This window comes from Apteryx rowi, unplaced genomic scaffold (assembly GCF_003343035.1).
Source record: "Apteryx rowi isolate R43461 unplaced genomic scaffold, aptRow1 scaffold_459, whole genome shotgun sequence".
NCBI lineage: Eukaryota > Metazoa > Chordata > Aves > Apterygiformes > Apterygidae > Apteryx > Apteryx rowi.
The window spans coordinates 108,950-124,754 of record NW_020450715.1 but is presented as its reverse complement, the minus strand read 5'-3'; the positions used below and the strand labels follow the sequence as shown (position 1 = coordinate 124,754).

The window sequence follows — 15,805 nt, the reverse complement described above, 5'->3', positions numbered from 1 at the left end:
GAACTTTATAGTCTTGATCACTACTGTTTGCTCTCAGAGTGCTCCAAACCCTGGGTATTCTGAAGCCAATCCTGTAAAAGGCATCTCTACATTTGCTCAAGACTACCTAGCTTTTCAACAGGACTGAGACTATAGGGATCCAAGTCATATCCTGTTGCACCAGGACCTCTAATATTGCCTCCTCTGATCCCAGGACACCTCCCTGGTAACACAACTTGGATCCTGCTGACCTGGTCACTAGTCCAAAGGAGCAAGTCCCAAGCTACACTATATTACAGCTGTTTAAGCAGCAAATGTGATCTAATAACCACTCCTGAGAGGAAAGACTTGAATTCCTGGCTCTCATCCTTCAGTCTATGGAGTCCAATCCCACTTTCCTGTGTCTCCCTCTAATCCAGGAAAATCTTGTCATGTCTCCATGCAAGCACAATGGCTTTAGAAAAGGATATCGTGAACTTTCCCCATCTTGGAATAGGCTTTTTTTGTGCTAGAAACGGCATACTCCTGAGAGATAGGGGTTGAGTTCTCTCTGATAGCGGAAGAATTTGAAATCAAAACCACAGTGGGCACTTTTTCACCTTTTTTTAACTGAAGGAACAAAAGGGAGAGACATACCATCATTCATTCTTGATGATGTGTTTTGAGTGACTGATCTTGGTTTTTTTTGTTTTTTTTTTTCCCTGAAAGAAAGGAGTTAATGCATCTACTACTAGGAGAGTATTCATAGCAGTGAGTCCCAGGTGGAAGGAGATGACTCTCTTCAATCTAGATTAGGTTCCCAGAAATAGCCTGGGTTCAGGGCATACTTCCCTATTTCCCCATTTCCTATCGAACTGCACAGATGGCTCCCCATGCAGAGCTTTGGATTTCTGGATCTTCTCGTTAAAAGCCTGACTCTTCCCACACTGCGAGTTCAGCGGGAATGCTAATACAGCCATGCAGCTTTTGTTCTCCCGAGTTAAAGCATCTACATTTCTTCCAGACATAGGAACAAATCCATTGAGGTCAGCCACACAAAGGCATGATATCTGGCCCAGAAAGTGCCTGAACCGAAAGCTGCTGGAGGCTATAAGAATATTTTGGGAAGTTACACTACAGCTTGATTTCCCATGCTCTCTCTGTCATAAAAAGGACACTGGCCTAAACAGACCTTTGGTTCTTATACTAAAAAAGTTTATGAACTCACATCAGGCAGTCTTGATATAAAATCAAAAGCATTGGCTTCTTTAGCTGCTTGCTCAATTTCAACATCAGAAATATCTTCTCTGCCATAGCGAATATTCTCAGCTATTGTTGTTGCAAACAAAACGGGCTCCTGGCTCACAATACCAATATTTTCTCTTAGCCACTTTACATTAAGTGTCCGAATATCCTGTCCATCTAAGGTAACCTGAGAGAAAAAGCATATGTCAAAGATGATGAGGAAATGAATTCTATTTATAATAAATCAATTGAAATAGATAAATGATTATTACCTGACTTAGGTATCAGCTGCAAGGACAAAAATGATAAGTATTTTTTTTTATTGTTCTCTTTAGTAGAAAACTAAATTGAAGGAGAAGTTTTTGTAGTTTTTCCATCTACTGCATGAACTAGAAAATAGACAGGAGCAGTATAAACAGGGAAGACATCAAGGTTTGTTCAATAAACATGTTGTCTGAAAACAAAGCTGGATTAAGAGATTTCCATCTTCTTTCCTGATTACTTTTCTCCCTATTTTCATGCCGCTGTGCCACAGCTCACTGTCCTCTCAGTTGTGGCTACACACTCTGTGGCTGCGCTTTACATCAGATTGAAGAAACAGTCCAAGTCCACCAAAAAGAATGAGGGAGATTATTTTTAAGCCAGATCATTTGCCACATGGTCCTATGAACATTTATATTGGCACAGCAGAAAAACAGCAAACTGAGGCACGTACAGCCATGGAAACAATAACTAAGAAACAACTGCGTTGATAATTGATAGCTACCTAGATACATTATATAGTAGTAGTTTATTCTCTAATACTTGAAATACTTACCTAGTTCCAACAAAGAGTAATAATTATTAAGTGGCATTCTTTAGATATCGTTTAATACAAAAATAACATTTTCCTTAAATATATATATTTTCCTTTGAAAATTTCTCATGAGAAACACTCACCATTTACTGATGAGATCTAGTGTTTAGTGGCAATAAAGCAGACATACAATGTATAATGATGCAAAGTTTTGCTGTGGGCTAGCAGGTTCAGAAAAATGAGCCAAGAAAGCAATTATTTAAAATAGGAAAAACTCTAGATTTTTGTTTATGTTCAATGAAAAGGAAGAAAAACGTAGCAGAGCACTGTTGGATTATGCTTTTTTTTTTTTTTTTTAAGAGAGAGAGAGAGAGCAAGAGAGAGAGCGAGCGAGAGAGAGAGCGAGAGAGAGAGAAGGTAAGTCAAAGTTTACAGACTATTAGAAGCCAGTTGTTAATAAGAAGAACTTTAATTTCATATCTTTACATCTATTGAAAGATTTGTGGTATTTACTACTTCTGGCAAGCTACTGCAAGGAGGAGGAGCATAATAAAGAAAAAGTCAGATCATCAGAAAAAGACAGTTCATTTGAAGTTTAAATGGTGGAATTACAAAACTATGCAGAGATGTGCTCGAATTCAATCAATAATCAAAGTTCAGTCAACATGGGAAATTCAGGCTTATCCTAATAGCTCTCAGTTTTTATAATTAATTTGTAGGAACTTACTTCTCCTTGGACGGGATCATAGAATCTCTGTAGCAACTGAATGGCAGTGCTTTTTCCACAACCACTGGCACCAACTAGAGCAATGGTCTTCCCGGTTTGAACTTTCAAGTTTAGACCTTTGAGAATCTGGAAAAAAAAATATTTATATTTCAGTTTGACAAATTTGAAGTTACTTAAATAGGTAGACTGATTAAAAAACAGTCTGTCAAGATAATTGTAGCAATAAGCAAGACAGTAGTGTGGGGTGTCATCTGACAGGATATGGCAATAGTAATAAATTAAATGTACTTGGAAATATTCTGGGGCACTGATATGGAACAGCCTACACTATGCTTGTGAAGTGTATTAGCCTCCAAAACAGGATGGCAGTAGGCAACCTGCCTTTTGGGAATGGTACCTGGATCATTCTGGCTACCAAACCAAGCCTGGGAATTATTTGAGAAGATTGATGGCTGGAACAGGCCAAGTTCATGCCAAGAAACATTTTAACAGCTTCCCTGCATAGACCGTTGCATTCCAGTGCCTGGGAAAATTCCCCAGAACACTCAAATCAACGAATATAGACACAGCCACAGTACTCTAAACTTGATGGTTCATTTTCTCCTATTTGTGTGATACTGTAGCAGACTCAGGGTCATATGTTCTGCTGCCATCCTCATTTGTTTTTCAATGCTTAGAAAACGACATAACAGTTATGAATCTCACAGAAAAAAATATTTCAAAGGTGTTAAACATTATTGCAGAGAAACAAGCTTGGTTTGTTCCATCTTTAGTCTACAAATGGTTGTTTTGACAAGGTAACTGCTTGTCCTTACCTGCTTAAAGGACCTGCTGAAGGTCCTTAAGAAATCCCAACCCTTATTGTTAACAGCCTGAGCAACCTTGGGAATAATAGTTACAGATAACAGTATTTTTGTTGCCATTTTCACATTTAGGAACATTTTACCTCAAAAGACATCCTTTTCATATACGAGTAATACTGTGCAGTTGCCAAAATATTTTGCTGCTATGGGAACTCTTTTTGTTTATACCAGGCTGATTTACAATTTTGCCTACACATGTTTTCGCAATGAGAGATTAAAATAGTTGCAATATTGCGCTTCTCTCCCTATGTTACATCCAGTGAGCTTCACATCTCCAGGATGCTGATATCCTGGCGTCCACATATCAGACAAGAACTATGTTCCGGATACCATAAATTCTTCACATGCCAATAGTCACACCCACCTATAGGCTGTTTCTAACTCTCTGTTATCAGGAAAGGTGTTGAAAGATTAACACTGACAGTAGCTATATTTGATCTGGTGTAGTTTAGGCAGTGGAGATTACACTGTATTGCATTAATTGCTTGGGAGATTGTGGATAACTTCCACACATTTTTGCTGATTCTTTATGGCTTTATTAATATTATTTGATACTATTAGCAGGGAGAGCTGCTGACTCAGTAGATTTGGGAGGGATGACAAAATATTTCTTATTTCCCTCCCATTTGGCCTGCAGACCCACAACATAGCTCATCTCCTGGAGAGCTCTTTAAGAGGAAGGAAGAAGAGCTCTGCCCTGTCACCTCTGATTTCTGAGCTGAGAAAGCATTGAAGAGCAACAATAACAAAAGGATTAAAGAAAGAAAACAGACATAGGCTGCAGAATTTCATTACACTAGATACAAATACAATGAACACTTACTTTAACATCAGGTCTGGATGGGTAATTGAAATGGATGTTTCTGAACTCAATTTCTCCTATGAGCTTGTCTGGTTTGTAGCCTTCCTGAGAGCTGCTATCTATAAGCCGTTTCTGGAAAGAGATTTTTTTTTAAATGAATTGCTCATTACTACTTTTGGAACTGCTATTTCAGCTGGATACACTGTTCTCTACTTTACACTCTTAGCTGCTGGTTTACATTGCAGCACATCGTTGCAGAGCTGTTGCATTTTACTTGGGGGATGCTGCATGTCATTGAAGCGTTGTTCTTACAAAGCCTTTTGGCTTTAAAAACATAATAAAAATGGCATGGAATTATTAGGCATATCCAGCTGACCTAAGGATTTATGTTTTTTTTGAAGATGAATACAGGGGAACAATTAAATGTGTGAATTCTAATTTTACAAATACAGCACATTCTCAAATGCAACAAAATTTTTAGAAGAAAATCTGGAAGTGTATAACTTAAGTAACTGTACTATCCCATGTGGACCTCAGTTACACATATAGGAGGGTTCCATACTCAGAGCAAGGGGAAAAATGGAGCCATTTCTATATTAGCTTTCTAGTACTATTTGTTTAAAACATTTCATATACATAGATAACCAATTGCTACATAAAACAGTAAGGCCAAGACAATAATAATGTGGAAATATTCTTTCATAGCAACATCATCACTGTAACTTTGTATTATTATGGCTTTCTATAGCACTATTAATGCTCAAATAAAAAAAAGAACAGCTCAGCTGAAATTGTACATATATACATTAAAAAAAAATGGTGCAGGGCCTTACTACTTTCCCTATATAGCTGCACATCTAATATTAGGGAAAGACCTCATTCACAAGTCTCAGATACACATCCCAGGATTCCCAAAATTTATTATAACAAAAAAAGAAGCAGTTTCCATGATATGAATGGAGATATCTTACTATTGGTTTCAGCGGTAGGCATCTTTAGGGTTCATGGTTTGGGGAGCTGGGGGATTTTTTTGTTACATCCCTCAAGAACAAAGGTGGAAAATGTAAACCTAGTTGAAAAGCTTCATTTCTAAGTACCTTACTGATAATTCTGTACACTTCATAGGCAGCCCCACGCGCATTAGCCACACTCTCCAGATTGGGAGCCGCCTGTCCCAGCGAGAAGGCACCGACGAGCACAGAGAAGAAGACCTGCATCAGACAGAGAGAAGCCATGAGATTAGTGGTGATTACAGATCTGCCAGTGCCTCAGTCATTTCCAAGTCAATGCCCACGACATTCTAGTGCACCTTTTCCAAGAAAACCAAATGTAAAAGTGAAAGGTGAATTTTATAGTAGCTCCTGCCCACTCCAGGTTTTTCAGCCATGAATAGTAACTACTGATACGTGTTTTTGTGGCATGAATGGTTTTTCCTTTTGATGCTTTTGCTTTCTGTATCATCTGGAATAAGAACAAATATCTTTCTCTGTTGCTTTCCAGATGTTCCCAAAGGTACAAGGCTCCCAAAACACAGTCCAGAGTTTCCTAACTGAAATCCCAACTGTGGGACCAACGTACGCAATTAGCTTCATTTGCTGTGAGGAACCGCACTGAGGAGAACTCATCAGAAGTCACTCAAAGCCTGAAAGTTAAGCATGTAGCCAAACTTTTGAAGAAGACAGCCAAACACCTTCAAACCTACAGCAACCTAGACACATTGCTAACATTGCAATGTAATGTTACTTGCAAGTGAAGAACAACAACACTCACAAAAAAGACATCATGGCCAAATGAGTTCTTGAGGACTTCAGAGTACACACTCATCCCACCAGTGGGATTCATTTAATCTTATGAGCTCACTAGAATTTTGTCAGCAGTCCAAATTAGTTGTCTTTGTTGCCTAGACAGAAGCTCTAGGTTGTTCATCCTGCCCTACAATAGTGTCTAAGAGAAATGGGAAAAGTCCTACTCTGCAGGTACTTTTGTCTTGATATTGATTATAGTGGAAATTCAGGTGCCCTGTTCAAACTAGATGCCTAACTTTTAATAGCAAAAGTTAGGTAAGACAAATGCCCTCCTCTCAGTTCTTTTATACCAAGCAAGTCTCTAACAGCTAGTTTAGTATGCACTTTGTGGCTGAGGGGAAAGTAGGGATAATTACATAGACTGCTTGTATAACATAGTATTTGCTTGAAATTACAGAGCATTTTTCAAGGCTGCACTGCTGTACTTACAATTAACACACGACCAATGTCATAATTTTCTTTCTCCTCCACAGTGAGTTTGGTTCCATACCAAAATGCAAGAGCATAGGATCCAAAGATCAGAAATTGTGAAACACCCAGAGATGTGTTGGTGGTAATAGATTTTTTCACTCCAACACTTTTAGCCAACTCCAGGTTAGCATCATATCTGAAAATGGATGAGGAAACCATTAATTTGTCAGGTACCACATGCCACTCTGACATTTCCCAATACCTTTTTTAATTAAAAGGTTTTTCTGCCATAAAAGCAATTAACCAGATTCTAACCTAGCATTCAGAATATTTTTGACAGAAGGCTAGCAGTAATATAATTCTTTTGAATAAATCTGCTCTGTCCTATTCTGAAAACATCTAAAGCTGTCATTTACAACTGAATTGCCACTGTGAAGGACAAAGTTAGAAAACAACTGAGTACAATGACTTTATTTTCATAATGAAAGACAAGACACCACCGTTGAGTAATTTGTTTTTCTTAGTTCTGAAAGGAAATCTTGAAAAGGGTTTATCAACATCACCTATGAAATGTAAGATTTAGTCCTCCAAATTTTTGAAAAAAAAAAGAGAAAGGCACTATGGATGAAACCAGATAAATGAATAGAAGCCAGAGCTCCTGCTGACTACCAGAGTTGTTCTCTTGCTGACCATTCTGGAAGTAATAAGTCTTTCTTAGGTTAATTTACTGATTAGCATGACAATATAGCAAGTAAGTGGACACATAAGACCAGTATAAAGACTGATGAGTTCAGTGAAAGAATTATTTTTTCTAAGGATAGTTCAAGTTAATTCATCTCTAGTTTCCAGCTAATAGCTTTCACTTTCTCGAGCTCTTTATGGCAAGTATAACCTAGGGATCATATATATCATTTTACTTGTCAGTGGCACGACTCAGCAACTTGTAGTTTCTTCCTAACGCACATTTTATGCACACAAATTCCCCATAGGAGGAAGACCTGAAGTGAAGGGTCAAGTTTAGTCAGCTGGGAAGGAATCTTAAAATGATGCAAACTAATTTTGGTTATGTAAGTTGCTGCATTCTACTGATACTGTATTTGCTACTCAAATATATTGAAATGTTTTGGCTTGGTTGTCTTCTTAAGACCAACCCCTACCCCAAATCAGCAGCATCATAGATCCTTCAAGAATGGGGAATGAGAATTGGATTTAAGCATGGGTTACAAGTATAATTGATCACTCAGCTACAGTGGAAGCACCGAGCCTCTCCAAGAAACAGATGACTTAAGGTCTCTGGCAAGTGTAAACATTTGCAGCCAGTGGGGACACTGTACAATGAATCACTATGGTTGCTTTTCCTAACTCCTTGAGACCACCTTTCAAGAGCTACGTAAGATTCACAACCCACAGTTTGCAAAATGCCCTACTCAGTCCCTGGGTAGTGATGTTCCCAGGAAAGCCACCCAGGAGAGCCACCTGTTCCACATTAGAAGGAAGCAGAGCTGTGGAAGAGTCTGACTGGTCAACAGTGGAGGAAGGAAAATGTCTTAATGGTATGAAGTTACCTGGATATCAGTTATTTTGTCTCTAGAACTCAAGAAAAGAGAAAAGTAGTTTGAAGGAGATCCTATCATAGGACACTTAGACCCTAGTGTTGGTGGGGGCATAACTGATCTAGGCCAGCTTAGGGGTTTTTGCCTTCATCATGTAAGAGGAAAGGGTTTAGACTCTGGAAAAAAAAAGAGGGTCTCAAAACTGTTGCAATTTAAGGACAAAACCCAGTAAGCTGAGTCCAGTACCATAAGATAGCCAGACCTCAGTTCTTAGAAGCAGAAAAATACAGAAGCAGACTGTAGGACCTGGCGCTAGAGCTAACATCATTTAAGAAAATTTGCACAAGGGCAGAGCAAACATGACAGCTGAAAAAGATAGAAGAGATTTATGGATCCTGTAGACCAGGTCTTTGTATTCCCCATCTGGATGGCACTAGTGATGCCCTGTATCTATGCACCGAATGTTTTCCTTTGCTTGCTTGTTGGGTTATTTGGCAAATATGTGAACGAAGTTCTGGCCTGCCATATCCAACTCACACCAGGTGACTCACCTTCTACATGTGACTAGGGCCAACACTGGATTAGGTCAACTACAAGTGTTATTTGCAAAGCATTAAAGTAATAAAAGCCAATGATGCGATTTTACTTAAGGCCTTTATCCAGTGAAGCTTAAATATAAGCTCATTAATCAAAGATCAGAACAGCAGTGCACATGTTCTAGAAGTTAAGCAATTAATCACGTTTTGCTGTACTCGAGTACTAGAGAAAAGTAACCCTTCCATAGTTTTGATTTCTGAATTCAACTCCAAATCTCTTTCAGAAGAGAAATTTGGGATTATGCTGCAGTGATAAAACTGAATAGTTTATGTTCATGGACTTGGTCTATTTACACATCTATTTTCAGGTGAGCTGTTCACTTAAAGAAGAATAAACTGACTCCAAGGAGAATCTGCCACCCCCTTCTCCCACCCCCCTCCGATACCCTACACCCAAACTTCTTTTGCATATATTAAGCAGAATTATTATTAATTCAAAAACTTACTTTGCTATTGCCTTTTTTTGTCCATTGAAAGCCACAACAGTCTTCACAGCTGTCAAGATTTCTTCTGCCACAGCCCCTGCTTTAGCATAAGCAGACAGCTCTTTAGCGGTAAGTGACGCCAGGAGCTGGAAAGTTGGAAAACAGATTTTATTGCAGCCTATCAAAAGGATATGCACACTGCACCAGTGAAGAAGAGTGATCAATGGTCAAGGCACAAGAATAAATTTTAGGAAAGCTGGGATCAACTCCTCCATCTGCCATGAACTTCCCCAAACTCTCTAGCTTTTTTGATTGTGTCCAAATCACAGTGAAAGACTACACAAATATAAAAGCAGCTTCATGACTTACCCACTTTCCCCCCAGGCTGAGGACAGCCTCTGAACTACACCGTGATACGTGTCAGACGTAGCATTTTGCATGGTCAGGGAGGTGTGCCATAGCTGCTCTGGGGGCTGCCCCTTGGGCTCCCCATGAAGGCGTTAGGAAACTGCTCTTTAGAGACGACTTTAACAGGCAGTTTAAGTAGTTCTGTTCTCCATACAATAGGATAAACAGTACTTTTTTACATAATGGTGCTCAGAACATAGAAATATTGCAAGCTGAGGTGCTCATAAACTAGAACAATAATAGACATTAAAGTAAGCAAGCTCATTACATTATGGCTTCTAATTCTCTTTTTCCTTACATATTTGCAATGCTTCAAGGGGAAAAAAAACAATATTATAGATAAGGAATACAAGCAGTGCCCATTAGTGTGACTACAACAGATCGACAAGAGAAAAATCTCTCCCTATCTGTAAAGGAAACCTCTCCAGCTATTTCACTGATTTGTATTACTCCATTCTGTGGTAGCTATATATATGTCCCAGTGTCAACTCTGTACATGGCATGAAACTTGGTAAATTATTTGCAAGAAATATAGTATCATGCACACACTGGCAGAAAGAGCTTGAAATGCATTTGTGTTAACAGGGAAGGGTGAGGGGTATGAGCGCATGTCTGGCCTTCCTCAGGCAATACTCTGCATGAGGAAGATGCTCTAATGCAGGTTATCCTCCTGCTACATGGCACAAAGGTAGAGTAGGTGGACTGAAGGAACAGGAACATGAGCAAGGACATGTTCATGGGTTTTTTTTGTGCAACAAAGCGACAGGGGGAGGGGAAGAAACGATAAAGTAACCACGGGACCAGCCTCCCAACTTAGAGCCCATGCTAAGTTTTTTCCTTTCTCTTCCCCTTTCCTATGTATGAGAAGAATTGTGATGTTTTTCTGGTTTGCTTTCTTTATTAGTTCTGCACACTTACAGTTGACCAAACTGCTGCTGATGCAGCAAGCAGAGGGCTGACTGACAAAATAACTAATGTCAGCTTCCAGCCGTGGATGAATCCTATAATAATCCCTGCCAGAAATGTGGCAAAAAATTGTACAAATATACAGATTTTGTCTCCGATGCCTTCATGGATGGTGTTGATGTCACTTAAAAAGAAAAAAAAAAGATTTGTTAATTGGAGCGCTTCTTATTTTAAACCTTCCCCCATTCTCCGGTTTCATGATGTGTGGCCTAATGTAAGAAGTTTTGCCATTTCATAACTGGCACAGAAAATTTCTAACCACAGCTACTGAATGGTACCATTAGTCTCTTGTGTGGCCAAAGTACAGTGGAAACCTCCTATTTTCTGGGACTCATTTTCTGTACTTTCCATCATTCTCTGCTGTTTCTATGTCCTGTCACTAGGTCACAAATGACCTAGTTTCCTTATCCAGTATCCAAATGGAATAATACAAGTAAACAGCCAAACAACCCTCTCACCTCCCATGACCCCCTCTAAACGGCTTCTTCCTCTGCTCTCTGATGCATTTTATATGCTTAATTTTGCTCACATCCTCAGGTAAAGGCTTATCTCTATTCTATCAGAAGATTGTTATTTGGAAGAACCTCTGTTTTTCATACCATTTTCCTTCCCCTTTGTCTCTCCCCAGGAACTGCAGATATTAGAGTTGTGAGTGGTTTCATTTAAGCCTCTCTCACAGCTTTCAGGCTACAGTTCTGTCCAAAGCTGTCTTAAAACCCAGAAAAATCTGTGTTCATCTATGTAGTCTCTACTGCATCCTGGGGTATGCAGTCCTCACCCCCAAACTCATTGAAGTCTATGGAAAAGCTCCAAAAGTCTTCAACTGACTTTGGATTGAGTCCAGACTGAGATCTGGCTGGATATAAATGTGAGTTCATACCCATTCAATAAAGTGTCAGAGTTTTCAGTGTTTGTAAACTAGTTGGAGACAGCAGAGCTGTTTATCTAGTACTATCTGCCACGTACTTCATAAATATTGCAAAGCCAATGTCAGACAGGTAGAATATAGCGTTTCACAGCATAAACCCTTCCAACGCATATATCACAGAAACTGCACAAATGAAGTGGAAAAGGATAATGAATTCCTCCCTCAGAGAGCTGCAGTATTTCACACTTCAGTTCAAAGTTTTCTTCAAAACTCTCTATAGGTAATTCCACAGAAGACAAATGGCAATTTTCTTTTAGACATCACATTTACGGGGCCAAAAATAAATAGAGCCCTCACTCTGTCAGTCTGGTGTTCAGCGTTCCAATCTGGGTAGTATCGAACCAAGCCATCTCCTGATGAAGTACTGCAAAAAAGAACTTTTGCCGGATCCTTGCTGTCTGCCTTGTAGCAGCAATCAAAAATGTCCACACTTGGATGGTGCTCAGTATCAACACAGCACAGCCAATTCCAACATAGTAGTAAGCAAATCTGAGATAAGGGAACAAAAAGGCCTTATAATCACTCTGTATCCTGTGAGAGAAGTGACCTCTACAAAGCTGCAGTTAGTCTTTATTTACTCCACTAAGGTAAATACCAAAGCCTGTGATGCATTATTGTGAAGCCCTTCTGAGAAGGCAAAATTTGGCTTCTGCTCAAAAGGATAATAAAGAAAAAAAACATTCTATTGTTAACAGAATAATTACAAAAATTCTTACTTTGCCATTTCAACTTCTATATCTACCCCTGGAATTGATGGACAACTGGACCCATTTACTGAAGTATCTGCAAAAAAAAATTAACTATTAATTATACAATATACGTAGAAAATAAATCACGGCAGTCTAGGGTCATCATTTTTTGAATGTTCTGTATTTAGCAAATGGGGTCAGACACTAGGCAAATACAGATTCATCTTTCCTGACCTTATTGCTATAAGGGCACAGCACTGCCCAATAACTGATAATACAAAAGGTGGCCATGCTCCCTACTATCCCACCAATGCTGAAATTCTTTCATAAAGACCACAGACAAAGGACTGCTTCTGTCCTGTCCAAGACATCAAAAGTTGATTTAAATGATCTAGTAATTTGCACAGGGATGAATTTTGCTCATCACACACTTTTTCAGAAGCACACCATCACTCAGTCTGGGGAATATCTTAGCCCCTGTAGCAAAACATAACTGATGTGTAGAGAAGTCTATTCACTTACTTTCTGATGCACTTGATTGCAGGCCGCTTAGCACAAAACTATTTGTCATGTCTCCAAAGACAACGATCATAAGTGGTAATCCAGTACCATTTGCAGCAGCTGCTATCAAACCAACTATCATCAAAAGTATATCCACCCAATCAGCATAGCAAAACTATGTGAACATTAAAGAAAAAAATAGAGCGAAGTTATGTCTGACAATTCACATACTTGGTACAGTACAGCATATTTCCAGGACACACTTTGTTTTTACATATATGTTCTAAGAAGCAACAATACTAAAACTGTAGGTAAACAGAACATAAGAAGAATTTTGTAATAGGTCACATACATCTTTAAATCAATATTCAGTAAGGTTGTTGTGGGATTTTGACAGGACACATGGTTATTTCCTCACTTAACAGGAAAAGAAAAGTGTGTGTCCTATATGTTTTTAAGTGATGATCTTCTCTGTACAATTTATTACATATTGCATTCCACCAAGTTACATATTTACTAAGATAATGCTTTTGAAATGTAAACAAGAGTTATCAACCAGCACCTCGCTTATATCTATCAGTAGAAATTGTTTGCATCAGCGATTGTTTCTTAAGACTTGTCTATCTTTGAACATTTGTTTGATTTAAAAAATGATGTGAATTTGAAGTGCAATAGCTATTCCTGGATGTGGCTAATCTGAAATCAGAACATGTTATTCCTAAGCGTCCTAACCCACTTCCAAAGTGTAATGGTCATAGAATAAACCAGAAAGGAATAAAAGTTCTCTCAGTCCACAATAAGCATGTCCACACATAGTTATTGGGGAATAGCTGTTGTAGAAAACTGACATAAAAACATACCACAGACAGTAAATCTCTCAGAGATCAAGCACAGGATAAATCCTTTATAAATGGAGCTAAGGCAAGGGCCTGTGCAGTGTATATATCCTAGATCAAGCTCAACATGGGTGAGCTTCATTCTGCAACAGCACTAACACTGAACTGCTTCAAGTACTACCAATACACTCTGGTGGGAACTTGACATAACAGTCCAAATTTTAAAGAGGACCTAGCATTTCATGGGTCCCAGGTGACTTCTCCAGTTTTTGACTGCCTATTAACTGTTATACATACATAAACAATTCACAATGACAGATAAAGAAAAGGAAATGTAAAGCAGACCATCAAACTGGACACTAACCAGTTCAAAAATGCCAACCACCTTTCTCTCTGACTTCTCATTTTCCTTCCTAAAGGAAATACAAAAGACTAAATTAAGATAAGCTCCTTTTAGCAAAGCAATAAAAACCAGCAGCCGATCCGTTAAGTTCAGAGAACCCCTACTTTTTTTTCTTGGTCTTTAACTGGTCACTTTGTTGAAGATTTTCATCATGTTGGAAAGAAGGGTTGTCATATCCCTTGCTTGCAGGTTCTGTGGAACAAAAAGCAGACTTTGTTTTAACATAACATCCAGTCTTTTGTACCATTTTCTTACATCTTTCCCTGCTTGTTCTTTTGCAGTTTAAAGCTTAAAGACTGTTTTTTCTCATATTCTTGAAACAGCCCAGTTAATTTTTCTTGAAAATTCCTTTCTCTTCAGTTCATCTGCTCCTCTCCAGAAAAAGTGCCCAGTCCCATTTTTGTGATGAAAACAACCTTCATTTTCACCATTAAAATACATTTGTACAGAAAAGGTATCAAAGACTAAAAGCAAGAATTAAACAATATTTCTACAAAGACCTACAAAATTCAATGCAAACAAGAGGAGAAGCCCTACCCATGTAAGTGGAATTGCTTATAGTAAAGATTATAATTGCTGTAGGTAACACTAAATGCATGTGAGTTAACTGCAGAATTGTGTCTTTGCCTGTAATAGCCATCTTTATTATCTCTTTGTATTGCAGTAGCTGCCACAGAGCCCAGCTCCTTTGTACTAAAGGCTTTAGAAATCTGTACAAAAGAGGAATCTCAACCAAAATAGCTTATGATTATAACAGCATAAGATGAGATGTAACAAGTGGATAAAGAAACTGATGAACAAAATCACAACAGGGAGCCAGCTGCGAATCACACAGGGAGAAATGGTCTCAACACAGTAGCCATTCCCAATCTGCTTTGACCTTAACTGTAACTACTGACTCACTGTGAATAGAATTTTCCATATACTGTTTTTATGTACCTTTGTCAGGCAGTCTATAAAGATTTGTTTAAATAACCATTCAAAGGCGATAATGTGTGTCTACCTTATTGGGCTCAACTTATTTGCATGCCCAGGTCAGTACCACCTACATAACATTACTCATGTGAATCAGTGTAGTTGAACTCAGTGGAATGACTCTTATGCACGCACATTTTCTGGGTGGTGGCTTTAGTTATTTTAAACTCACTAGAAACGTACTGAACTGGAAGAATATGAAGGAAAAAATAGGATGCGCCCAGCAAATTGCTATAGAATACACATATTCAGACCCTGCTAATGTGCTGTCTCCTATAAAATCACTACAGCAATCAAGCAGGATTTATAATGCACCTTTAGATTGGAAGCTGTGAAATATATTCCTCAAACACACACACCATTTTCATGCACGTAGCTTACCAGCATCAGAGAGGTCCTTTTCTGCATGATTTACAAAATCATTCCTCATTGTTTTTCCTTTGTTGTATACTTATAAGATATAAAGATGAAAGTCACGTTAGGCAAAACCTGCATACAAAATAACAAAAACTCCCACAACACCACTTTTGGAAATGGTTGATAAGTAAAGAGTTCACGTGAAAATTATTTTTTCATAACTCAGTACATTTTAGTATCAATATTGTCCCTACTGACATAGAATGACTAAAAGAAATTTAGAACAGCATGGTAAAACACTACTTTTGTATGGAGATATTAAATACAATACAAACTAGAACACTACCACCTAACGCAGTTACCTACTTAAGTAGTCTTTTATGTTATATCATAAATATTAAATCATCTAGATCATTCATAATAGATCATCCTGGATAATCTGTACAATACAGAATAGAAGATTTCCCTCAGTCATCTGTGTTTGATTAAAACTTACTGAGCAGTTATAATGTGATCATGATCAAGATAAAGACTAAAGATACACATACGCATTATGCCATG

General features: G+C 38.4%; 1 protein-coding gene across 1 annotated transcript in view; it reads right to left on the bottom strand.

The window, feature by feature from the left end:
- The window catches only part of ABCB5 (ATP binding cassette subfamily B member 5), a 35,135-nt gene extending 19,818 nt beyond the window's left edge, over nt 1–15,317 (bottom strand). Inside the window, exons 1-13 of the mRNA XM_026077576.1 lie at nt 15,269–15,317; nt 14,017–14,104; nt 13,874–13,922; nt 12,695–12,848; nt 12,200–12,266; nt 11,781–11,972; nt 10,508–10,679; nt 9,203–9,327; nt 6,626–6,803; nt 5,489–5,602; nt 4,413–4,523; nt 2,727–2,852; nt 1,187–1,390 (exon numbers count right to left, since the gene is read on the bottom strand). Coding sequence (XP_025933361.1) covers nt 1,187–1,390; nt 2,727–2,852; nt 4,413–4,523; nt 5,489–5,602; nt 6,626–6,803; nt 9,203–9,327; nt 10,508–10,679; nt 11,781–11,972; nt 12,200–12,266; nt 12,695–12,848; nt 13,874–13,922; nt 14,017–14,104; nt 15,269–15,317 — 1,629 coding nt within the window. The remainder of the gene's footprint in view (nt 1–1,186; nt 1,391–2,726; nt 2,853–4,412; nt 4,524–5,488; nt 5,603–6,625; nt 6,804–9,202; nt 9,328–10,507; nt 10,680–11,780; nt 11,973–12,199; nt 12,267–12,694; nt 12,849–13,873; nt 13,923–14,016; nt 14,105–15,268) is intronic.
- Between the last annotated feature and the right edge of the window lie 488 nt (nt 15,318–15,805).